Raw genomic sequence first — 26929 nt, forward strand, 5'->3', positions numbered from 1 at the left:
GACCAACGGCACCTAGCATTTTGTGCCCGACATACTGTATATGAAATACTGACTAGCTTGAAATCCGGTCCCGCTGGGAGGCGTTTGTTTCTGCCCAAGTACTATTTCGATACACACGTTAACGTATTTTGATCATTTATTTGGAGATGTATCGTCGCGGGACTGCAAAGAAGGACACAAACAACAAACCGGCGAAGGATGCGAGTGACAGTGAAAAATACGCCGACCTTTTGGTATTTGGCTACGCCTGTAAAGTGTTCCAAGACGACGAAAGGGCTCTTTACCACGAACATGGAAAGCATCTTATCCCATGGATGGGGGACAAGAGCATCATGATTGATAGGTCGGTTGAACACTTTAACCGAAACGCTATGCTAACCATCTATCCTGTCCGTTAGCCTGTTTCAAAGTTGACGGAACTGGTTGGAGTTAGTCTTGCAGAAGCCCGGGGATTGTCCAGAATGTTTCCTCCATGTGTGATCGTGTTTTTGGACCTTCTTCGGTGCGTTAAAAATAACGAAAACGACATTTCCAGAGAAACATGATGATGTGCAAAACCACACTTTTTTTCCAGCTCCTATGATGCTCACTTATAAACGTCCCACTGAGTTCAATTGTTAGCTGCTAACGCTTCTATTTTATTGTTCCTGTCACTCGACCAAATAGATCTACTTTTGCAGACCAATTCCATTTGTTTTACTCTCAATTGGGCTTTGCATTTGGCATGTTGGAATTGGAATTCATCTGGAAATGTCAACCTTTAGCGTAGGTTTCCGCTGTATATGCTGTCGTAAAAACTGTGAATGTTTTTAATTTGTTTGTTCTTTTCCCAATTAAATTCTACCTAAATACCAGTCAATGATCATGTCCTACCTACAAGGCTTGCACTACACACACTAACCCTTTCTTTTGAATGGCCTTGACCTGCAGTAGTCAAAATTGTCTTATTTGTACAGCCTTTGTATGTATGTCTTAATCACATAACCCAGTTCTTTCCCCAGCAAGGTAGGCTAAAGGGGTCCCGGCAAACCCCGAATGCCAACCTCAGCACCCCATTTCTTTGTCTTCCTGAAGAAACTGCTACTGAGCGATGGAGTAGAGGGACGAACCCAGGAAAATGTCGTCCGTTTGCGTTCTTACGGATAGGTATTTATGTACTCGGGTTTGTGTGAATGTAATTCTCTTTACAGATGTAGAAGTATTGATGAGTGTTACAGGGGGGTACCCTGTAAGGTAAGGGGAGTTGCTTTAATTGCTTTTTTTTCTATGTAGGGTTCTTGGTTTGAATTTTTGTTAGCCTTCAGAGAACATTATAGCATTTTACAAGTGCACTCACTTTAAGATGGCCTCCAGAATATTTCATATTCTAGCTAGGGGTGTTATAGACCACCCGCCCCTGGTAAGTAGGCCCTCTATGTAGATAAAGGTTTTTGTCAATTTCCTTCTCGCTAATGCATCGTTTCATCCAACAGATACGATGGGCGTGGTCACTTACACGACCTTTCAGAGTATGACAGTGGGTCATGGAACACATCCTACCAGCTGTCGGAAGAAGAGGTCAGAATCGAGGCACTCTGCGACGAAGAAAGATATCTGGCCTTTCACGCTGATCTGCTGGAAGAAGAGGCGAGACAAGGTAGGCATGGACACTCTGTCCTTTAAATCAGTGGTCCCCAACCTTTGTTGCGTCACGGACCAGTTGAGACAAGTACATTCTTTTTTGCTGCTTTTATCCGGTGGCTGCCGGCTCGTTGTTAGCGACTAAACTCCTCATGTTTACGTGGTCAGGCTGTGCAAACTCTGCTTGCGTTTTCATGCTTTCCACTTGGGCGCTACGTGTTCAAATAATTCAACAGGTTTCTTGTTTTTCTTACTATTCCACATTGGTGTGGCAGAGTGGAGGAACTTCTCTTGTACGTCATCTGTGGAAGTCATGGCTGCGCGTTTAGTTGTATATTTAGCTGTACGTCTGGTCAATTTGTCACTATTACTTTCTGTTTACTGCTTCATCTTTCATTTATTGGGGCGGGACTCCGATCAGCAAGAGTCACGCACATTTCCGCCACGTCTGATGGAGTAAATATGCTCACCGTTGGTCACATAATTGATATTATTATGACTTCAAGATGGCGCCGCGAGAGTGGCTGCCTTTACAGCAGCTCTTATACTTTTTGTTCTTCTACTTTCTTCCTTTCATAACTTTGCTGCTGTAAATTGGGAAGTTCTCCATTGTGAGACAAATAAAAGTTTTCTTATTCTTATTATAGGGGTATTTTTCTCCGGTAAGAATTTCCCCAACATCGTCTTTAGTAATAAAATAAGTTGACCGCCATTTCTGCGGGAACCATTTCTAACTCTCCTGGAATACTCGCATCCGATTCCTTTGACGTTCCAATGAAACCGATTATTTTGATGACCAAGTTCCCTCCTGACAGACCTATCGAGTCTCTTAATGAAATTAATAAACCGCCATATTGAGTGAAATATTGTCTCTTATGCTCAACCTGACAGGGCAGAATGACTTTGCTAACGATTGATGTGACACGCGCTCATATGTATGGGTTCATCACTTAAGAGTGGGTTGCCCTTGAATTTGGAAGTTTTGACTCCCATTCATTCCGGTTATTACCCATCTGGCTACTAAAGAGACCACTCTGCAGCATGAGAGATATTGATAGTTTTAGTGGGAATTTTGTCCTTGTCGCTTTAATGAAAATATAGGTATGAATTTCAATTCAACGTTCAGGTCAAACTAGTCGAGATTATTCACTTTTATTCCTTTTTTTCCTGAACTAAGAAGGGTCAAAATTAGGTGACAGAATGTATAAAATGGCTGAATAGCAAGGTGACAAAGCAAATCGTTATAAATATCAGTGTGACATCTTCAACCGAGCGTTTATCTTGTGACATTTTGTGTTTTTCTTGAAATCTTTTCTTTATTTAGTTTGGCCATAGTCCACCTTCGTAATGCGGGCTATTTTTCTTTTCCTTTTTCAAACATGCTGCAGGCCACAAATAGTCACTTCAGACACCCCTGCTTTAGCATTAGTGCCCGTTGTCCCGTTTTGTTTTTTTGACTTATTTGCCAGATGAAAAGGTTATCCCTCCACAAGATAAAAGAGGGACAAAAAAAATCTAAACTTACGGACTTTGCGGTGAGCGTTAGCCGCTTTGTCTCCTTTTCCCTTTTTAAACCATTTGACTTCTAAGACTTCAATGTCAATACCTAACCATGGAATATCATGTCAGATGATGCTAAAATTGGCAGTTATCTTCCACAGAGGAGGAGTACAAACGCCTGAGCGAAGCTCTCGCCGACGAAGGCACCTATAATGCCGTGGCCTTCAAGTACACCGCGGAATACTACGACCCCTCGCAGCCTACAGAGGAAGAAGACGCGAGCAAGCGCACTGGTGAGAACTCCAAAGTCACACAGTGATTGTCGCACTCATACGTGGTGTTTGTAGTGGACTTGAACCTCTCTGCAAATGCATGAACACAGAAAGGAAAACCACAAAATGCGACCGCTATTCAGTTGTCGTGCCCATGATGGTTAAAAAAAAAAAATGGGCTGACATTCGCACACGCTTTTAATAACGACATGCATCAAATTGTCATCACCAGTAATTGCAGGTAAATTGGAGAGGGGCTCATATTGCCAGAAGGTTAATTCCAGTGTAATTAACAATCATCTGTCAAAACATGTTATATGTTGGTTGTGTTGCCCTTAGCGATTGTCCCCCGTTTATTATAAACGTTCGTCACCGCAATAGGCTTTGTCTGCCCTCGTGTCCCTTTTGTCGTTAAAAGATGGTCGACTTTTGGCCACCAGAACAGATGGTGGCCAAACGAGGGGCTATTTCAGTTCCCTCAGATGAGCCGCGGTGCAATAAAATAACATTCTTGGTTACATATCACAAATTCAACACATGCGAGATACATGAATCGCATTACGTTTTGCAATGTATTGCAGTCTTGAATTCATTTTGAGTCGCCTGCTGAGAGTGTATCTTCAATATCAGTAAAATCTCTCTGCAGAGAACAAAACAGGTCGAAACGGCGTAACACATATGACAATTTGTTATAGGAAATGTACCCTGGGTTCAAGAACTGATCACGTTTTTCACATTTTCAACTATATAGAAGAGCCGGAGCCTGAAGAGAGCGAAGAACCATTTGTTGCTCCCGAAGGACTTGAGATCCCCCCTGATGTAGAACTAGTGAGTATTACATATCCCATCAATTTACTCTTGAAATTCCACATTTACAACGACCTGAAGGTGTACTGAACTATTATTACTTAAGTCTTTGGGACAGCATCAAAAGACTGCACATCAAACGTTTCGCTTTTTTACCATAGACATTACTGTAAATTTATATATATTATTGTATATACACATACCACACATACTCATCTATGCAAAGCACAGGCTATCCGTTTGCAAGCTAGTATTAATAGCACCGCTGGCTCAAATGAGTCTTGTGTTCCTGTAGCTCAGATGCATTGGCAGCTTTTCTGATCGATATTTTAGGCAAAGTAATCATCTTCCCCCAAGGCTTAGAGTGAAAGTTTTGAATGCATGAGAAGTACCGTATGCTTTTGTTGTCTAGCTCTGAATATAAAAGAGCAAATAACACCCCTGGTGAATACATACGGGGCCGGGCATTATGAATATCATTTTTTTTTCATGGATAGTTGATGAGCCAAGAGTCATACAAGAATGTGTTATCGCTCCTTTTACAGAAACAAACAAAAAAAAATTGATGTATCGGTACCCATTCAGTTCTATTTGACTGAAAAGATGGATGATGCAAAAATCCCAAACCATTTTCAAGACAACCTAACGGATATTCCGCCGTGGTTTAAGAACTAGCAGTACATTAACAATTCAAGCGTATTTATTTATTGTCATGATATGTTGTCTTTGCTTTCATTTATAATTTTCCGGTGTACTGTATTTTACATAAGGATTTCGGTGTTAAGCCGTCCGTGTATGTAGTATTTTTCTTCTGCTTCATATTTTAACAGCGCTTATTTTATTTTTGGGTATGAGTTGCACATGTTTAATGATAATGTGCTGTACAAATTGAAGTTGAGTTGCTGTGCACATTTTTGCATTTGGTAAAATTCACAAATAGCTCACAAGATTCACGGTAGCTCGGCGCACCATAATGGACTCTTATTGTTTGACCCTGGCATCTTTTTACCTGGAGTCTTCAATACTATTTTTTTATGGCTTTCGTCTCAATGAGATATGTGTTGCGTCGGACATTTCTGCATGTCTGCAGTCTGCTCTCTCCATAACTACAAATATGAATCATTGAAAGCACACACAGGGAACAATAATGAATTAATGACAGACCATTTCTTGTTCCACTGATACCTGTCTGTCCAAAATGTATGTGATCAAAATGAGTGGTGGAGTGCTTTACATGGGAAATGCCTGGGAGATAAAATGCCTTGTGCTCTTGGTGTGAAGTGTTGTCGTTCTGCCACTGCCGGCGGAGCCTCTTTGACAGCAAGGAATGGACACCTTACATCTAAGTGCATTGTTTTATTTGACTTAATTTTTTTTTAACAATGAATGCACAAGAACTAAAGAACTCACAATATTTTTGAAAAAATGTCATTAACTCATTCACTCCCAAAGACGTTTTTAAACGTCTTTTCAGACTTGGTCCAGAATTGACTGGTACTGAATGAGTTAAATGGAGATCTCAGGTTTTCATCATAAGACAACTAAGGATTTTTGAACCTTTTTAATAATCCTCCATCTCGATTTGCAAACGTAAAAAATGTGTAATGTGGCAAAATGGTTTGACTTAGCCTCTTATCACAACTTAATAGAACTGCGTTTGTGTTAACTCCCTCACTCTCTCCCTTTTTTTTTTTTTTTCTTAACTGTGTTTATTTTAGCCGGCAACCATCAAGACTCATAACATAATGGAGCGGACAGCCACCTTCGTATGTCAGCAGGGTGCTCAGTTTGAGATTGTGCTGAAAGCCAAGCAGGCCGGTAACTCCCAGTTTGACTTTCTTCGTTTTGACCATTACTTGAACCCTTATTACAAACACATCCTGAGGGCCATGAAGGAAGGCCGTTACAACGTGGCCTCCGCAAATAAACAAGAGCAACCAGAAGGTGAGACACAGTCCCTCTCCCGGCAACACCCTTTGCAAACTCAACTTTTGGATCCAACCCGTGATGTGAATTTTCTTCTTGTCACCGTTTTGCCGCAGAATCCAATTCGGATGATTCCGATGACGATGGGGATGGCAACTACCTTCATCCAAGTTTGTTTGCACCTAAAAAATGTTCGCGACTGGAGGAGCTGGTGAAGGTGAGCGAGTGTGACGTTTTATAAAAAGGTTTGCTTGGTCGTAAAACAAAAAGAACCACCGTTGTAGTAAATAGTGGTCAGACTGGACTCTTCTTGTTGTCCTAGAAGATGTTTCGCCTCTCATCTGAGCAGGCTTCATCAGTCCATGCACCAAGTCAATTGTTTGTCTTGACTGACAATTAAATTGTAACTGACCCTTGTGGCAGCCACTCCAAGTGATGGACCCAGACCATCCCCTTGCAGCATTGGTGCGAAAAGCCAAAGGGGAAAGAAATGGCATGGCCGCAGTCCAAACCAGTGCTGTGGAAGCGTCAGATCCCGCCGTGACCACCACAGTAACGCAGTACACAGCTGACCGTGAGTATGACCTGCACTGTCTTCTAAAGCAATAAGAGCTCCATGTTTGTCTCTATTAATGGAGCCTAAAATGTTCATGAGCAAGCAGTGCCGGCTATTTTGACACGCTTCCAAACTTGCATTCTATGCCCCTGCTAAATGCCATCCAATGCAAAAATGTGTGACTCGTCATAATTAATTTTTGTTCTGCTTTTATGAGCCTTATGTAATTTGTCCTTCTCATGATTACATTGAAAATGTTTTGATTAATAAATGAAGACAACACTGGCCCGTATGTCATGATGATTCATATCTTAAACGAATCCATTAGTTTACGGAGTCCAACTTATTTCTGACTATTTTCCATAATTGCATCAACCTTGTTGGCAGAATTTTATTTATCGTCACATTGTGAAAAACCTAAGGCTGATTCTGGATTTTTGTAATAATATTAATATTACTCCCCTTTAGGACTGGGTGATATGGCGTTAAAATCAAATACGATTCCTGACTTTTTTTATTTCGTTAATCGAAAAACCAAATGAAACCGACGTTATAGAAAACAAGGCGAGCATTTTTTTTTCCCAGCCTTTGTTCATAAGCAAGGTCGCAGCCGCCATTAGCTCCCGACGGTTCGTTGTAACGAAAAATCTGGCCGTTATCATGACATTTACATGATCAAAGGTGTTTGTTGTAGGTAAAATTGCCAAAATGGAAAATGAATTACTTGAAATCGGGACTTTGAAATGTGAAAACGTAAAAAGGGAAGCATCCACATGCAATTTCAAGTTGAGTGTGTTAAATGACCTCTCTGTACGCCAAGAATGTATTCCACAGCACACATTTTTGTAGGGACGTCTTCTAGTGTTGCGTTTTCCATTTTCTGATGCGAGAAAATTGGATTTGCCATTAAAGTGAACTAGTTTCGTGACTAATGTGTGAATATCACCAGACCCTCTTTGACACCGACCATTAATTTCCTTCTCCCGACTCCTCATTCTCGCTTCCTTATGGAAAACAAGCGTGACGGGGCACATTTTACAAACGTCACACAATCTCTTCCTTCTTTGTATATAAAGTGGTTCTTAAAGCTGACATGTTATTGCGTCACTATTTTAGAAAAAAACATGAGAATGAACAATAAAGTGCAACCCACAAAGCAAGCCTCGTGTAGCAGCAGTGGAAATATCACAGCCTCATAATGAGCACCGTTACTTTGCTTAACTCTTGAGGGCTGAACACAAGCAGTGTACTGATGCGTTTGTTCTCAGGAGACTCATTTGAATGCAGCTCCTCACACGGCCGCATCGACTTGATTACGCCCGGCACTATTTACATGCTCCCTGCCATCGTCCAGACAAGTATAAATCTTAAGACACGGTGCTGCAGTTTGATTCAACTTCTTGGCCCCTTTTGCTTTTTGGATGGCACAGTTTGACTCTGGAACAGATTATTTGATATTTTCATGATTGCCTTTGGTGAAATATGTTTGTAAAATCCCCACAAATTGACCTTCGACATTCCACTGCATAGTCGGACACGGCTACATTTCTGTTCCTCCCCAGATGATCTAATAAGAGCCCACCGAGGGAAAAATTTAGCATCTGGATGAAATCTATTCTCATCTACTATTTCTTAGTCTGTGCACCAAGAGATTTAAATGGCAGTATCTAATTCAAAAAGGCATTCAGGCGATAGCAGGGGCACAGAAATCATCTATACTTGCCAACACTTTGATTCTCTGATTTATAGCACTGCAATTGAAATGGATGAGTTGAACTGTGCAATTTTTTGACATTCATGACAGTCACAAAGCCGCAATTTCTTCCACTCACTTGAAGAAGCACACGCAAAGAGTGTTTTTCTCACGTGTCTTCCTCCTTTGATTACAGCAAATGCATCCGCTGTGTACTATGGCTATTACATGCTTCCCGATGGAACATACTGCGTCGCGCCACCTCCCCCGGGAGTGGATGCCGGTTCTTACTACAGCAGTGTACCCTCATCCGGGATGACTCCCACGACCGCTTCTGGAGCATTTCCACTTTCAGCGACATCCACTATCTCTGATCACATTGCCACGGCATCACAAGCTGCTGACCATTCGCAGGTCACCGCCGCTGTTACCGTTGCAGGAATCAGGTAACGCGTGATTGATTGCACTTAGAACATGACACTCGTGATTATAATGTAAATAAATGACTTGGGTCGTGGTTCGATTGGAGACGTGTTGTCGACATTGAGTCATGAGGCGCAGGTCACTAATGGGTTTAACTTGTCCAACCTCGTTCACTTTCTACTGAAAGCAATTTCAAGGGTGACGCAGCTGTTGCCGCGGCGGCGGCAGCGCCCGCTATAATCCCCCCTCCGCTGGACATCCAGGCAGTCATAGACAAGCTGGCAGAGTACGTCGTCAGGAACGGGCTCAAATTCGAAGCCAGTGTCCGTGCCAAGAACGATCCACGGTGAGTGTGCATACCACAAGGAAACATGATTGCCTGTACTGCTTTTCCCTTTTCATAACGTAAAAGCATTTCCCGGTAGTCTGCCTTTGGCTGATTTTTCAAGACAAGCGAGCTTGTCTCACAGCGTGTGTGCTCCACTCTGTCCACTATAGGTTTGACTTTCTGCAGCCTTGGCATCAGTACAACACCTATTATGAGTATAAGAAGAATTACTTCATGCAGAAAGGGGGAAAAGGCTTGGCAGAGGTATTCATATGCTTTATACGTGACTGTGTGTCTTTGGTGTATGAATTGAGAAGGAAGTCCCTTTTCAGCTTTTTCAACCAGCTGTGTCAAACCACTGAAAGTTCTTGCCCTCGCAAGCTGCCTCAAACGTGTGTTTGTTTGTTTTTTTTACAAAAATTCCTCACTTCACTCTCACATCTTTATTATTGTTGTGATCAATTAGATACTGGTTTGAAAGGGAAAAATGTTAAATATGTGTGGAAAAAAGGGCCGTTGCACTTCGAGCAAGCGCGCACAATCTCAGGATCGCTAAAATAGCAAAAATTGCATCCGAACAAAACAAAACTAGATTGGCACAACCCCAAAGACCTCCAACAAGGCCCGATCCTTAAATTGAGAAAACAATTCGGAACACCATTTTTTCCCCCATGTTTGTCGATAAGACACTACAAACGAGTGGGCGTTCTGTTTTTTTAATCTTAGAAAATCGTTAACTCATTCACTCCCAAAGACATTTTTAAACGTCTTTTCAGACTTGGTCCAGAATTGGCTGGGACTGAATGAGTTAACATAATCAGCCAAATGCATATTTGGTATCAGAGGAATGAGCTGCGCGTGACCCATACTAATTGCCACGTGGTCAAATTTACTGTCGCTGTTCTGAATTTTGATCCTTTGAAATAATGTGTCCACAATTCCACATTGTGACAAAAAAAGGCGCAGTACGCTTCTGCTCAGCTCAACTCCTCTGCCACACGAGCCCAACTGACATTTACCATTTGTGCACTTGAAAGCAGAGCAGCCCAATCTCTCACCAGATATTATTCAAAGTCCAAGCATCCCACCTACAATCAACAAGATGGCACACATACACACTCAACCTCTCGGAGGCTGCTACAGGCAATTATTTTGTCGAGCAAACATAGTAGGGGAGTGCTGAGTCATACTTTGAACCATCCTGCAACCCTGCCATTCACCAGACTGGAGGCAATTTCTCACAAGCAGTCCAAATCTTTAATTCATTTCTTTTCCTCGACATAAATCATGTTTGTGGGGGCAAAAAAAAAAAAAACAACCTCTGGCTCTGCTAGGTAGTTGTCTGTCCACCCTGGCACTCAACTGACCTGTAACCCTTGCCATTGACTAGCCACTCCGTGCGCTGCTGTGACTCTCATAAAAATATATATTTTTTAACCCTTTCAGGGACACTGGTGACTACAGTAGACGGCTTATCTTGTTATCAGGTTACAGGGTGCATGAAAGGGTTAACGAGGAAATAGATGAAGCCGTTATTTTTCCTCCCTAGTACAAAATTCATCATTGATCATTTTTTCTCAGCCGACGTCACTGCAATTTAATCACATGCATTGACGAATGGCGGGTTGCTCGATGTTTGATGCGCAAGGTTGCCTTCAACGATGATATATTTTTATGGTGAAGGAAACCCATCCTTCATTATTGCGCACGCAATCATTCTTGAATTGGTTATTCGAGATTTGTCAGATCGAGTCTTGTGGCAGATGAGCAAAATGAAATGCGCTGTACTTTTCTGCGACCAGCAGACTCGTATCAAATTATGTCCATTGTTTGTTTGTTTTTTTTCCCTCGTTTAGAATACATATTTAATTCCAAAGAGGTTTCTTGGAAATGACTGAAATAGACTCTTCAGTTGGTACTAAACAGAAAAGTCTCAGTCCTGAGCCAAGAGGAGTCTTTATGCCTTCAAGCTGAATGACCCTACGCACTCCCCCTTGCTATTTATTCAATATTCTCTGCATCACCTTTGCAGCGTTCGTTTTGCACATGTTAATCCCGCGGTGGGGAACAGGTGGAGGAGTGAATAAAAGTGTTCTCTGGCCTAATTTGCTTTTGACGAATCAAATTCATTAGCTTGCTGAAGTGCAAAGGGAACGTGACCTCTAAAGACAACCGCTTTGTTATTCTGTCAGGAAGCAGGGTTGCAAGGTTTGCGTTCTGACTCAGCGGTTGCAGCTCACGCCACACTCGGGCAGTTGATTTTGTAGTCCATAGTTCAGCAGCTATTTGAGTTGATTTGAAATGTATCTTGGCCTGCCGCTTGTTTGGGCGCATAGTCAATGTTCTTGTGATGAAGTTGAATCCCTTAAAATATGCTCCCGACTTATAGTAAGGCGAGAAAACAAGCCTGCCCTACTTCAGGGAAAACTTCTAATAATAAACTACAGCTTGCACTTACATTAGAGGATAGCAGGTCTTGCGTACAACACTTCTGAAACTTGAGATGCCGGCGGGGGCTTTGAGAAATAGTTTCAGTCAGTTCAAAATACATATTTCAATAAAGTTGCAAGGCAGGCAGCAACACATTGAACTAAACCGTAAACTTTTCGAGCTTATAACGCCTAAAATAGTTCACCGGTGATGGGATATTTTGATGTCTTGTAAACACTTGCCGAGATTTATTAAAAATATTTTTTTCCGCAGTATAATTACCCTTTTTTTTTTTTAAACGGAGCAGTTGTCATGATGAAAATGAAGAATTAACAGGTTTCTATGTAGCCATTCGCTTTGTAACATTTGGAATCTCTCACTTTCTTACATATTATGTCTCGAAATTGTTCATTTAATTTTGTCATTTTGACCCTTCTCATGTCCCTTCTTTAGATGGCTGAAGGTGGGAACCTTCATCTGGATGAATCTGGCAGTGATTCCAAAACCAACAAAGGTATTTGTCTCCTCCCTTTTTAGCATTCCTTTCTCGGTAAATAAGTTAATGCTTATTGGATTTTTGTTTTGTTTTTATTTCCATATGGTGGTTGGTAACTTCTGTCAGTAATATCGAGAGTCTGCCAACACTTGATGCGCACGTGAAAATGAAGACAGCATTTCACAAAGGGTATCAAAAGGCAAGGCAGCCAGGCCATGTATAGCGAACCAGAAAATATGAATAGCTGGCACGCTGGTAATAATACGAAGAGAATGGCCAACCTGCCACAGGAACCATTACGCTTTCATTTGACGTTTCTTTCATGGGCGAATCAAGAATACAGCTTTTTTTCTCTTTTGAAAATGAAAGTCGATCCAACGGCGTTTCTCGACCTTGTTCTTGTTTTCAACAATCGTTAACGCCGAACCAAACTGCCGCCCACGGGTCACCTGCGGCCTGCGGCTTTCTGTCAACCAGTCCGTCGTGCATTTACTGCACACGTTCAATCACATATTAATATTTGTTGCATGCATGTAATTTTACATACGTATTTTTGAATTCATTAAAAATGTGGCCCCTGAGCACTAAAGCTTGCAAATCACTGACAAACCCTTCATTTTTGATAACTGGCTGTATTTTGAGTGATGTAAAACATATTTTTTTTGTCTGTTTCGTTCCTCTTACAGCATCTTTTGCACCAATTTGTTTTGCCATCAAGCCAAAGGAAAACGAAATGCTGCCACTGGAGAAAAACCGAGTTAGGTTGGATGACGACTCGGATGAGGACAAGGTTTTGTTCTGCGTTAAGATACGAATGTTATCCTTCATACCGTGTGATTTGAAGTCGTTGGTCTTAAAAAGAAAAAAAAATGAATGTGTGTTAGCAGTTGCTTGAAAGTGAGAGGCTCCAAGCAGTGGAGGGTGATGGTGCAGAAGTGGTTGAAAAAGAGCCTCCACCAGTCAGTGCACCGGAGGAGAAGAAACCATGTCTCAGTTTGCAAGAACTGGAGGCAAAACAAGGTAAAGTATCAATTATTATTAATCCTCCATAGGAGAAGTTCAAGTTTCACTCCGATGGGGAAAAACTGGAATTCTAATGCGGAGAAAAATTTGCGTAGATCATTAAAAAAATTGTTTTTAAATATCAAATGTAGCATTTTAAAATATATCTGTTATTGCTCAATAGGCTAACTTAATTAGATTTTTGTTGTTTTGATTATTTTTAATTTTTTTCTAACGACTCTTTGTTTATGTTTTACATGTAAGTCAAGCAATTTGTAGGCAGGCACAAGCAATTTGGGATTTAATGGCTTGGTAGGAAATGCTTCTCTCTTTAAAAAAAAAAATAAAAATCGACGGTAATAGATAGCTTGCCAGAAGAGAATGATTTCAGTGTCTCTCAAGACAGTGTACATATTTAAACAGTCTGTTTTTAAAACTCATTCAGTAACAACCTGCCCTAGATCATAAAGACGTTTGCTAACTAGAGATTGGAACGACAACCTCGCAGACCGTTCACACCAATGTGCTACTTTTCTGCATCGAGGGAGCTGACAAGTCCACTTAAAGTTGGACGGACAAGTCTCAAAGTGTAAACGTCTCTTTTCTGGGCTGACAGATCGCCAGAGGAAGGAGGCTTGAAAAGCCTAATAAATAGCTAATCGAATTTGCTTGGCTGTATGGCAAAGTGGCCCGTCGGTCAGCGTGCCTCGCTTGATCAGATATGGTCGCGGGAGAAGCAGTGGCAGGCAGCTCACTGCTAATCTGTATAGATGGGCTGCAAAACAGCCCCCATGTAGTTAAGATGTTTTTTTTTTTTTTCTCAATTTAAGATGGGTTGATCCCGGCAAAAAATAAAAATAAAAATAATGGACTGTATGTCCATTATTTCTTAGGGTGAAAACAACTCCCTGAAATGCATTATGTGCACTTTCCAAGAATCCATCGTTGAAAACAAGCTGGGCTTTTCGAGCACACTTTTTTTTTTGGGTCCAATATCCATCATTGACCATGTCATATAACCACTATGACCAACTGCAAATGCACATTCTTTGTATTACTCAGTCGAACAGAATCATTATTTTTCCCGTTTTGATATGTGTGCCCTTAAAATGTTCTGAGTTTGTGAGGCTTGCTTTTTTTCCCACATGGGCTTTCTTTCCCCTCTTTCTGTCTCATCTCGTTTTTTGCTGTTCTCTGAGCTTGTTTACATAGTTTTCTTCCCGTTTCTGTCAATCTTCTCCTTCTCTCACTTCTCAGGGCTGCAAATTTATTCCACCCTCATTGTCATGCAGATTTCTCCACGCCTCTTCCCACACGCCGATTTTTTCGTTTTAGGCGCCATCTCAAATCGTTTTTTGAGATTATCTGCCACCACAACGTAGTGTTTCTTATCATTAAGAGCAGGAAAGATCAGACCGAAACATCTCCTTTTTTGGGGGGTGTGGAAAAGATATTCTTTAGTTTTTTTGTGATTTTTCACTTTGTCATTCTTTTGTGTATATTTTCCTGCTGTCATTTGTGTACTTATTCAGCGCATCTAACAATCCTCCTGTTGCCCATTAGTCATCATTCCATCTTGGTAAGGCAAAATGGCATTAAAAGTCACCTTACTTTCTTTCCTCTGTCACCAACCTCAAACAGAGGTGTATTTAACAGCGGAAAGAAAAAAAGATGTTGTGAAAATATAACCGTCTCTTTTGCTGTTTTCACCCTTTCATCTTAGCCAAACAGAAACTGGAGGATCGTCTAGCAGCCGCAGCCAGAGAGAAGCTGGCGCAGGCATCCAAAGAGTCCAAAGAGAAACAGCTACAGGCGGAGAGGAAGAGGAAGGCAGCCCTATTCCTCCAAACTCTCCGCAACCCATTAACGGGGGAGCCAGAGGCCAAGAGAGCCGAACTAGACTTATCCACACAGCTTGAGGTAAATACATGTTTGATCAAGGAGCTTCTGTACTTGTACTCATTGTTTCGATTTTCGTACCTCATTTAACTGGGACCAATCACCTACGCACGCTCCCAGAAATCATGGCTCAGCAATTCATTTAGGAACAACTTTTTGGCATCTGAATGAGTCAGTGCTAGTCAAATTATTCGGCCCAAAGGCGGGTCCCACCGTGAGTTGGTTGCCAGTCAATCGCAAGAAACACATAGACAAACAACCCCACTCACAATCACACACAGGGATGATTTAGAGTTCTATTAACCTACTGTGCAGTTTTTGGGAATGTGGGAGGAAACGGGAAAAAACGCAGGCATGGGGAATACATGCAGACTCCACACAGGAAGGCCGGAATCAAACCGCATTGTGAGGCTGACGTGCCAACCGGTCATCCACCATGCCACCCTTTGTTTTCCCATCCACAGTTTTTCATCAATTAGCAGAGATATTTTTGGAAACTCTGTCCTTTCAGAAGTTAAGGCGGCCACTGTGCTTTTTAGCCACCAAATAAACACCCGAGTTGGGGCGTGCCACTTTTTTTCCCCATTAGCATGTTTGCGTCTTCAAAATTCAGCAGACATAATTGGGTGTGGCAGGCATACCTCGTGCATGCCACGTAACATTTGAAACAAGCAAGTATGGTGACAGTTTGGATCTCTGTGTTAATTCCTCATTGAATTGGTTGTGGGGGACTCCCAGTCAGCAATCTCTTACACCCATGTCAATTAACTTGCTAACGGTTTTATAAAGTTAGTATTTGTTGAATGGGGGAGCTGAAAGCGCAAATTGTCAGAGTGAGGTAAAATGCCGTAAGATGCATTGTAACTCTGACACAAAGGACCTGAATGATTTTTTTTTAATAGCCTCTGGGAGCTCAATTGCTTTTTTCGTGGTTCTGTTAAATTTCATAAGAGAACCTGCCCAGTTAATTGTCAACCAGGAACAATAAAACAAACTACATGGCACCAGGCAAGATATATTTTTCAACTGAAGGCGGTGTACTTATCTTCTTTGTTATGATGGTGCAGGAATAAGAGGTCAATCTGTAGTTGGTTGTCAAGTTTCAGAGGATTGTTGCTATGGGGATGAAATTTAAAAGCTGTTAGAACAAACTGCCGTGTGAATACAATTTGTGGCGTCTTTTGATGTGCAAATTGGCTTCTTTGATGGATGACAGTTCCTGGTGTGAGCACACTGGATTCAATGTGTGTCAAGCTGTGTGTGTGTGGGCACTTGTGTTCCATTTCTGTTGCACTTCTCCAGATGTTCAGTGACTTCTGCCGCGGTCATCAAAGCAAGCATGAAAAAAACCCCCAAAACAATCCTCTCAGTCTCTGTGAAATTGTATTTCTGTAATGTGTGCAATTTCAGCCACCTTGAAAGAAAGAAAAATAAATTGACATGCCAGCGATCAAACACCAATGTCAACAAGTCCAGACAGCAATTGCCGCCCATTCTGAAACTCTTTGCGGCCATCAACGGTTTGAGATAAGCGGAACGAAGCCAGCCGCTATTGCTAGTCCTCTGCCCTCTGCTGGCAGTGACACGGCCCCAAGAAAAAAATTAAATAAACAGGAATGGGGCCAGCACGGTAGCGATACACTCGAGGAGCGTGAAGTCCTGCTTTTACTGTTGTGCTTGGTTGCCATGGTAATGGACAGAAACGGCCAAAGTGAAGTTGTTTTGCCCTTTATATTTCATCCAAACATAAGTGCCACTTAGCTAGCAACTTCTCTCGAAGGAAGAGTTGAATTAATGGCCAGAAACAGCCAAAGTGAAATTGTTTTGCCCTTTATATTTCATCCAAACCTAAGTGCCACTTAGCTAGCAACTTCTCTCGAAGGAAAAGTTGAATGTAAGCTCAATGGCATCCGGAATAAATGAATGAATGAATAAATGACATTAATACCAACTGTTATTGAGGCTTTGTGAATCCCACATGCGCTTTGTATTTTACCAGGTAGCGTTTTAGCTAATATGCTTTTGAGGCTAATAGTCTCAAAATCATCACTCGGTGCACATTTGGGGTGATAAGAGAACAAAACTGACACTCCTAATCTCGAATAATGTACCGAGCATAAGCAGTCCGGAAATGTGTTGTTCCCCCTTGTAAGTTTTGCAACCTATACAGGTGAGACGTTCGGCATTTTTTTTCAGCCCGGTGTTGGGGATAAGCGTCCCATAAGTCGGACCTAATTTTCAGCAAACCTTGCTTCCCGTCATTTCATTATCTCTGCCTTAGCAACGACTCCCGATAACACGCCAACAGAAAGCTGTGATAAATATTCCTCGCCCGACTTTCCTGACTGTTTTTAAATAGCTATTGATTGTCCGACGCAGACGTTGCCGCTTTATCTCATTTGCCTCCTGCTTTCAGCTGCTTTCTCCGTCTTCACCCCGTCTGTTGTCCTTCATCCCTCCCTTGCTATTGTTTAATGTTCTGTCCATTTCCACAGTAAAAAAACCCTTTTGAACCAGTTTGTGTTTGCACGGAACTTGGTTCAATAATTTCCGTTGATGAAACCCCGTCCCAGTTGTGATTCGTGCTGCAAAAAAATGAAGCTTCATCCCCAAATCAGAAGGGAGTTTCCCCAAATTCTAAGCCATTTTTCATGCACAGATGTACTCAATCTTTTTGAATCGCATTACATCAGCCTGAAATTAAACTGAAAATGTCAAATCGGAGGAGCGGCAGTCGTAGTGCGCGACGGATTGCGCTTCTGAATTGGGATGGCCTCAATTGCAACTGAAGCCTTAACCCCAAAAGATGAAATTTGACCTTGCAAGATTGAAGGTCATGTTTAATCCACTGATGTACCGAGGCCATTTTTTTTTTCAGCATCATTCTCGGCAGTCCAAAACTAACGCGAACAGATGGAGCGGCACTGGCAGTAATTAGGCGACACTCTGCATCTTGGCCAACCAACTCCATTATGCTGTCCTTTATTGGTTTTCACTCTGAAGAATATCAGTCGTACAGAGTGCGCTTGGAGTAATACATTTGCAAGAGATTGAAGATTTTGACTGGCTTTTGATTTTCATGCTCCATTTGGACTACTTCCTGCCGCAAAGTGCTATATCTACGACTGTGTCACCAAAGTGTAAAGTGGCTTTTAGACACTGTACGTACACAATTTCCACCATTTTCGTGAATCTTTTGAATCTCGCCAATGAATGGTCCTCTTATTTATTGGATGCAGAGGAAAAAGGCCATTCAGGCATTTGTTCTGACGTGTATCATTTGATGACAAAAAGACTGTTGAATTCAATCAATGAAGGGTCTTTTGTGTCTTTTGACTAAAAGAAGTAAATGGGACTCCAAAACAACATTCCCTACCTAAATGTGCCCGCTCCCGTTCCGCTTCTAGATGCAAGAGGCCCTTTCTGTTCTGTCTGATCTACCGCTGTCGCAAACGTCCTCTGCAACACCTGCGTATCTTCAGGACGGAAGGTCCCAGACCGAGACCCGAGGAGGCCGTCGCAGCAGGGAGGCGCCGTCGTCCTCATCGCACTACTCCCCATCCCGAGCCGCAGACAGAGACTCAAAAAAGGGCCGACACCGAGACGGCGATCGGGAGAGACGCAGAGATCGAGAGCGTGAGAAAGACAGAAATAGGGACAAGGAAAGGGAAAAAGACAAAAAGAAGAAAAAACACAGAAGGCGGTCACGGTCGAAATCCACATCAAGGCCAAAGAGCAAACATGCGCTTTCCAGTGCCCGTAGGAGGTCGCACCGGTCACGGTAAGAGTCATTCACTCAACGCCATTCGCTTTGTTGTATTTTCTTTGTTTTTAATCACAGTTCACGAAAGTCTGTTGGATTTCGCCCTAATCTACATCTTGCATATGTATTTCTATGTCTTGTCTTAAGTCTATCCGTCCATCCATTTTCTAACGAGGGATGCGGGGTGTGCTGGAGCCTATCCCAGCCGTCTTCGTGCAGTAGGCCAGGGTTGCCAGCCAATCGCAGGGCATACAGTACATAGACGAACAACCATTCGCGCTCACACTCACACCTGGGGACAATTTTGAGTGTTCAGTTAACATGCCATGCATGTTTTTGGAATGCGGGAGGGAACCGGAGTACCCGGAGAAAACCCACGCAGACACGGGGAGAACATGCTAATTCCACACAGGAAGGCCGGAGCCGGAATTGAACTCTGCACCTCTGCACTGTGAGAGTGAGGTGCTAACCAACGTTATTCACACTTCATCGGGTTATTGTCCCTTTCTCTAAGCAGTGACCCTGTGAAGTTTAAATGGTGTCCACAAAAAACAAAACAAAAAAAAACCAACGGTCAATTTCCAAACTTAAATCAGGTCCACATTGGCTTCATCAGCAGTGTAAATTTTGCTGACCAAGATCTTTATGACCGTTGAAGCCAATGACCGTTTTCAGACCAAAATGAAACAAATTAATAAAAGTAGAGACCGAACACAGAGATACGGGAAGCACTTTTGCAGCGTGTTAAGTGCCGAAAATATTGTACGTAGGTGTACAGCTTTAAAATGCTTCTCCTGGCACTCCAGATTCCCATACTTTGACAGTGCCATCGGTGAATTGTACATGAAACAAACTTTGAATGAGAATAAGAATAATTTGGAAAAAAAAAAAAAAAAGAAAGAAAAATCGCAACAGTTTGAGCTCCATCTTACTCCGTCTTTGTTTGTCTGACAAGATCCCGCTCGCACTCTCCGAGTAGAAGGGGCCGGGAGTGTCCATCACCAAAACGGAGACGTGATGTCAAGCATCGCGGTTCCCACCATCACAGCAGCACCTCCAGCCTGGCCAGGGAACATTCAACATCCAGGTGATGTTACTAAGCTCAACCGTACTCATACAGTACACTTCCCGAGCAGCATCATTCATCGTTGCTTCGATTGGGTGGTGAATGAGCTACACTACTGACAAGTATCGTTCTTACAAAGGGACGACAAGTAGTAATTAACAGAAGGTGGAGAAGCCATGTGATTTTGCGAAGCTGAGATCATTAAGCGCTTGGCTGATTGATGACACTTTTGACAGATCTAATTGCGTTAAAGCACAGAGTATATAACTTTGAAGCGCAAAATAGCAAACAAGTTATTTAATAAGTGTCTTATACACGATGCCACACAGCTAAACAGGACCAAAACTGGAAATGAATTACGTTATGTCACGGGAGGAGTCCTCTACAAGCTGAAAAGTATGAATACACTATAAAATATTGATATCAGGAATGCTATTTGTTTGTTTCCACACAAATGTCCGGAGTTTTTCCTTTTGACATCTGCACAACAAATTTGCATTGCAGTAGAACAGAACATTTTTCTTGACAAGAAAATACAGTTTGCTGCTATGCACAACTTCAGAGGTAAAAAATTGTTGAATTGTCCTTTCCTTATATTGTATTTTTTTTTTTTGTTTCATAAAACTTTTGCTTCAGGCCCCTTGGATTAATCTGCAAAAAAAAAAAAAAAAAATCATAATATAATCACTCCTCAAATTAACCCATTGATTAGCAAAACTGCCCCGCAGAGTGAAGTTATTTTGAGCCTTGTGTTGCGCCATTTACATATTGACTGATAGAAGCAGTTGCGGCAACGTCAAGAGACTTGAAGATTCAATGCCACGTCGAAAGTAATGCCCGGCGACATGTTTACTCGGGAGTAAGCCCGCGTTTGATAAACCGACTGACTGTGTTCGACACCCAGTTGACTGAAAGGTAATTAAACACTGAGCGGAGTCTGCTCTGATGTCGCCCTCGCTTCGCCTTTCGAACAGTCACATCAAATGAATTCAAAGGGGAAATTAGCTTCATGCTAAAATCCACAGTGAATCAATAGGGCGCGGTCAATTGTGCAACTGTAGCCTTGGGCCGTGCTGTTTGAAGACATTGGTGCACCTCTGCCACCGGCTGGCAGCTCGATAACGTTCCGTTGTGGCTTTGGTCATCGGAGGTGGCGTGTATCATTCCCTGTCTGAAACAAGTAGCAGGGGTGGGGGTGGGGGGCATTTTAACCTCACGACCTCTAGAGTACAGTATTGTTCTCCTTGGCTTCTTTTCCTTTTCTATCAGGGAAAGAAAAAAGAACAGTTTGGAAAAAGGCCGACCATAGAAGAAAAAAAGCATTTGACCACCAGTGGAACAGTTATTGTGTGTGTTAAAAAAAATCCCTATATTTTGAAACTCTGCGCCCCTTTTTAAAAGAACAACTCCCTGCGTAGGTTTTGTTACCATATCTTTGCCAACTGGCGCTTAAGTGCAGTATGTTTTGAAGTGGAAAAAGAACCACCCCAAACTGAGACCAAAAGACAGCAGAGCCGAAACTGTGCAGTCGAAAAATGACATTTAAGTCACTGTGCTCCCAAAGGAGCTGTCCACTTTCCCGAAATCATAATGTCCCTTTTGCGGTAAGACCGAAAATGGGCAGAATCATTCATTTACTATTCATAATAATCATTCACTATTCATTGTTTCCACTTTGGTGGAACTTGCATTTGGACCTTGGCGACGAGTGTGCGATTTTCAGGCTCTGATTAAAGAGTCATTGTGTGATCAGTGTGTGTCCACTCCCCCCCCCCCCCCCCCCCTCCTCCTCCGGCGGTTGCCGTTTTGAAATTTGACACTTTTAAACACTGTTGGAGTGCTTGCGTCAATTTAAAAACGATGAATAAAACGAGGTGTAGGAAAATGCTCAGGAAATGGGGCCTTGAGCGAGTCTAATGTCATTTGCATTTGGTTAGTCCAGCTCACATGACCTTAAGCACACCTATTTGAGTCCTCGATAAAATTGGCTTGCCACGAAGCTTTCTGACTTTGACTTGTGGGCGCGCTCATGTCATTTTATCATTCGTAGGTTTGCCGTTAAATCATGGCAGCAGGTGAGAGGCAGATTGGGAGTCGAGTAATTACCACCAAGGAAGGCGCTCGCTCGCTCTTCTTTTAACTCATTCAGTACCAGCCAATTCTAGACCAAGTCTGAAAAGACGTTTAAAAACGTCTTTGGGAGTGAATGAGTTAATGGAGTTACGGCCAGGTTGTGGGAGAAAGACTCGTTTTTTGGGTCCAAATGTTTTCAAGCTGGACTATTGCAATCGTAAAGTTGGACAAAATGGATTTATTAGCTGCAAACCCGCATTTTTGCAAGTCAATTAGTTTTGTAAGGTTTTGGGCGGGGGGATGTTGCGCTCTTAATGATGGACGGGCTTCCTGTTGCTAATTAGCGTTACCTTGTGCACGAATAGAGGAAGGCTTATGCTCCGTAATTCCATTAAAGCAGCTTTCACCACTGTCGCTGACTGAAGTCACTTGTACCCCCCCACCCCCACCCCCACCCCCAGCTCTGTTTCATCCAGGAAACGGAACCATCGTCTCATGTCAACAACATTCCAAGCATCTACAAATGTCAGACCAATAATGATGCCATACATGAAATTTATATGAATGTATTCCCTTGGAACAGTGGGTAGACTTATTCCTGTTTCTCGAGAGAGGGAGCACTGTCATGAGCCGTTTTTTGGGGGGGGGGGGCGTTACTGAAATAATGGGACTGTTTGACACACAACTATTATTAGCGCATTTGCACGCCACGTTGCGGTGCGAATGCGATTTTGTCCACATGCTAAAGAGACTTTGATGTCAACTGGAACTGACAGGTTTTTTTTTTTTTTTTCCCGAGCCCCAATTTAGAAAGCCACACTCTGCTGAGCCTACAAAAGCCCATCTTGCATCGTCGATGAATTATTGCTGCCGAGGTACAAAATGTTTTAAGAGCCCTCTATTTGTTCCGATGATTTCACGCAGGTCTCCTCTCGTCAAAAGCAAGAGCTCCGTGTCCTGGGGAACCAAGGAGACAGCCGCTTCCTCTGTTTCCCCTTACCCATCGCCCAGTCGTGCTTTGTCGCCGTCATCAAGCCCCGCCTCCAGTTTGGCCCAGTCCAGGTAAGCGCTTCTTCATTTGTTTTGCCCTCTCTCGTCTGTATCAGTCTTGTGAGCAATGTAGACCACGCTTGATGTGATAGCTGATGGGGCGCCGCTTGATAATTAGCAGGTACACACTCTGCTTCCCTCTGTCTCCTCATTTGACTGTTCCCGATTCTCTGCATCGCTTTGAGCATTTTAGAACACGGCATACTTCTTGTGTGACTCCTCCCGTTAACCCGATGGGTTTCTTTCTCCCCGCTTACCCGCTCTGCTTTTGCGGAACACCGCTTGTCTCTCTTTGTAGGGGTGCTTCTCAGGAGAAAGAGCCCGTGTCCTCTTCCATCGTGTCTGCGGTTCAGTCCAGAATTACTCAGGTATCGTGCTCCTGGCTCTTTTCCGAATTATGTTATCTGCTTTTCATCCCAGCCCGAACTAGTAGTACTGTTCCCTCCGCATATTCTGAAAACCAACACCTCTGAAGAAATCATTCTGTAGTATGCGTATTGTGGTGCATCACATATTGAGTAACCATCATAATACCGTATTGGCCCGAATATAAGACAGCCCTGATTATAAAACGACCCCCTCTTTTTCAAGACTCAAGTTTGAAAAAAAGAATTTTTGAACACCAAATACATTTTTATACAGAAAATAATTACAGTACATCTAAAACAAATGATTATAACAATATATTTGAGAGGAAAAGCATGTTATTTGCCTCTTAATATCTGAACATTTAAATATGTAAACTAAAGTACAATCACATTCGTAAATGAATGGCTTCTGGTTTTTGAAATGTAAATGACATCATAACTTCTCCTCAGCTGCCGGTTAACCTGGCCGATCTTTGACCCACTTTTCTCCAGATTGTCGCTACGTTTCTCCATTTTCTGTTATCTCTTCTATTATTTTCTTCTCTTTTCCTTCTCACCGCTATTTTTTATTTTTCTTCTTCGTGCTACTGCTATTTTTATTTTTATTCTTCGTGACAGGGGTTCACTTTGGCCTGAGGAGTCAAGTTGAGCATTCGCTTCAATGATATATGTCGCCATCTAGCGTCGTGAATGGGTCTAACGTCTAGACCCCGAATATAAGACGACCCCCACTTTTTCAGTCTTATTTCAATGCAAAAAACACCGTCTTATATTCGGGCCAATACGGTAAAATGAACAATGAGAGTAATTCATTTGGGGAGAACTATTCCAAAAGAGGCATCGAGTGTTAAGATTCATGGGCCAAAATGCGTCTCTTCATGCATCACGAAAGTTATGAGTCGTTTGTATGTTTCAGAACGATAGTTGACTTCATATTTTTGTGGGAAGATGAACCACATCTGTGTGACGTGCACCTTTGTCACTGAACCTAAGACTGTTTTATTCTTTACATTGTTCTACTTACAGTGGAGGTTTTTTTTTTTAAAGAAAAAATAAGGGTGCAGTTGACAAATATTTTAAGGTTTTGGCCGTTGAACCCTGAAATGATTATTTCCAGGGTGTGGTGCCTGTGTGTAACGTTCACAGTAGTCCTGTGAAAACACACCACACATTAGTCAGCTTGATCGTGCTCTCGCTCGCCCAAATATACTCTGACCTTGGTCAACACTCTGCGGTCTGCCCTGCTTGTAACAATCCAATGTCAAATTTACGACGCCCATCAAGCTGTTTTTCATAATTGGATACGCACGCACGAGAATCATCCCTGAAAGAAAGTGGCATTGTATGATTGGACTTTATAAATCGGAATGATCGGGAGGGCGGGGGTTAGGGGGGCTGTCCCGCTGGTTACGTGTGCGTCTCCAATCGCGTTTCCAGACGCAGCGCTGTGACAAGACTCCACATCTCGGGCCTACCGAGGGAGCCGAAACACATTTTGTTTGTTTCGCCAAGTCACCGCTCCTCTTACCTCTATGGCGCCACGGCTCCCTAACTCCTGCCGTTCTCTGCCGAGTTATTGTAGACGCACACACATACTCCGCTTATTACAACTTAAACCCCCACCTGCGATGTTTTACAAACACACTGAATAATTCAACAGCTTCTAATAGCCTCGTTGCCAGTCACCTCATCCCGCCTCGTCGCTGTCGTCGATTGTCGTCGCTTTCTCGTCTGCTCATCCTCTCTTGTGTTTGCCATTGCAGTGTCATGCACCACATTGGTAACCTCTGCTTTGTCTGCGAAATTAAACTCTTGATGGGTCTCGCTAATTGTCTTCAAATGAGTCGACGGCAATCGGTAGTTCAAGCAAATCCCTTCCGACGCAGGTGAATCGGGTCTTCCGGGAACCGACCTCCGAATGTTGAAACGTGACATTGAGACCACTGCGGAGGTGGCGCTCGCCGCGGGCGTAAGCGAAATGCTAATCAAAGGCAGACCACGGAATGGAAATGGAAAAACCCGCGAGCGGCTCTTTATGGCAGACTAACGGCGGCTTGGTGGCATGACTTGTGCGCACCTTGCCATCAAGCTCTCACACTGGCAGGAAGAAAGTGTGGCTACAGGCACTGCGGGCACGTCGGCGCGAGACCTCACTGACAAGTGTGTTTAGTGTCCGTTTCCAGTCACTGGGGCGGGGGCAAGAATGAAATGAAATGGCCTTTTTGAGTGATGTGATATGACAATTCCACCCCTTCTGTGATTACAGCTGTTAATTTGTCTGCTCTTTCAGGAGAGCTCAGGGGTGGCTATTTGTCCATGTGTGAATGACTCCCTCCCTCCCGAGTCGCATCCTCGGAGAGGAAGGGAAATGAAAGTGCAAACTGAAGACATTTTGTGACTGCCTGGGGGTGGGGGGGTGTGGTACCCATCTATTTGAAGGGTTTGAGGCTATAATGTACATGTGTGCCTAACAAACGGCAGGAAGTGGCTTCCAAAAGAAGACGCGGAGGGAGGGCTCCCTAACCAGGCAGCAGCTGTAAAAACATGTCTCTCGTTGGCATGCTAAGGTCTTTGCGCGTTTGCAATATGAGTGCTTGTGCTCCTTCTGTCCGTGGTGGTAAAGTCCCCCCCCCCCCTGCTTGTGTTGAAGGAGGTCTCTCAGCTTCTTATTAAAGGAATCTGTGCCGAGCCGCAGGGACACCGGAAAACAGAACAGCCGAGGACATCGAAACCTAGTCGACTGTCAACGAGAGAGCGCCTCAGTTAGGGGTGGCGAATTCATTTCATTGATCACAGGTCACAGAAGATTCACGCTTGCCAGCCGGAGAAAAATGTAGAAGCTCATCGTACATACTCGATATGATCCAAAGATGGCCGACGCGTATGATGAAACCGGTCAACCTGGTGATTTGAATCCGAGATGGATTGAATGTCGCAAACGTATTTTTGACGTTGATTTCCAGCATCGACAGATGAGGGCAGTTTTGAAGCAAAGTAGGTACTTTGCAGTGGAAACGAAAAAGGCCAAAGGTCAAGGCCAGCCCCAAAGACACATTTTTATATCGCGGTCATTCTAAACATGCCACAACTATTCAAGACACCGGACTGAACCTTCTTTTGTTTCTGTCACTGTTTAGGATCTAATGGCCAAAGTGCGGGCCATGCTCGCCTCGTCAAAGGTTTTCCAGCCTCCCACTTCCTGAAGACATCGTGGCGCTCTGCTTAGGGATCACACTCAATTTCAAGGAGATTATTCAGTTGGAGTCTCTTTTGAGCTCCTTTTGTTTGTCGTTGGTTTATCTTTGAGTGTCAGATTGCCTCAAGTCTCACCCGCTTAAGAATGAAATCTCTCCTTTGACCGCCTACCTGAGTAAGTGGCTCAGCCGTCGATGATGGGTCATGTCCATTTGCCCCCCCCCAATATCAACTACACTTGTACTTTTGGTTTTACAAGTTTCTAATGTTTGGAACTTGCAAAAACTGTGATGCTCCTTCTGTGAAGGATATTCAGTATTCACATCGGTCACCTTCTACTTTTAACCTCCACAATGCACCTTTCAAAATACATTTAAATTTTATACTCGACCTCAGCGCTCGTGTGGCCTTGTATTTCCCTTCCTGATCGAAACTTTCAATAAAGTTGACTTCCTAATTTTG

At 42.9% G+C, this 26929-nt stretch overlaps 1 protein-coding gene across 3 annotated transcripts; it reads left to right on the top strand.

The window, feature by feature from the left end:
- sfswap (splicing factor SWAP) lies at nt 1-26929 on the top strand. Of its 3 annotated transcripts, none has more exons than XM_086134993.1 (19): nt 1-343; nt 1473-1636; nt 3282-3413; nt 4144-4220; nt 5918-6143; nt 6242-6342; nt 6549-6699; nt 8571-8820; nt 8985-9143; nt 9296-9389; nt 12009-12069; nt 12738-12841; nt 12936-13071; nt 14777-14973; nt 18360-18733; nt 19671-19802; nt 22779-22916; nt 23203-23272; nt 26410-26929. In XM_086134993.1, the coding sequence occupies exons 1-19, from the start codon at nt 147-149 to the stop codon at nt 26473-26475; spliced, it is 2829 nt and encodes a 942-aa protein (XP_085991119.1). In that variant the 5' UTR covers nt 1-146; the 3' UTR covers nt 26476-26929. The 3 variants fall into 3 exon arrangements, with proteins under 3 accessions (XP_085991119.1, XP_085991122.1, XP_085991120.1); XM_086134996.1 differs by having other exon boundaries at nt 18435-18733; XM_086134994.1 differs by having other exon boundaries at nt 12939-13071.

The sequence above is a fragment of the Hippocampus guttulatus genome, chromosome 17 (assembly GCF_054856545.1).
Source record: "Hippocampus guttulatus isolate MCC_2025c chromosome 17, RoL_Hgut_1.0, whole genome shotgun sequence".
Classification (NCBI taxonomy): domain Eukaryota; kingdom Metazoa; phylum Chordata; class Actinopteri; order Syngnathiformes; family Syngnathidae; genus Hippocampus; species Hippocampus guttulatus.

Coding starts and splice junctions, on each gene's coding strand:
- sfswap (XM_086134993.1), top strand. CDS start 147: ATGTATCGTCGCGGGACTGCAAAGAAGGACACAAACAACAAACCGGCG. Junction 6,700..8,570: donor AACGCAGTACACAGCTGACC/GTGAGTATGACC, acceptor CTTTGATTACAG/CAAATGCATCCGCTGTGTAC. Junction 14,974..18,359: donor ACTTATCCACACAGCTTGAG/GTAAATACATGT, acceptor TTCCGCTTCTAG/ATGCAAGAGGCCCTTTCTGT.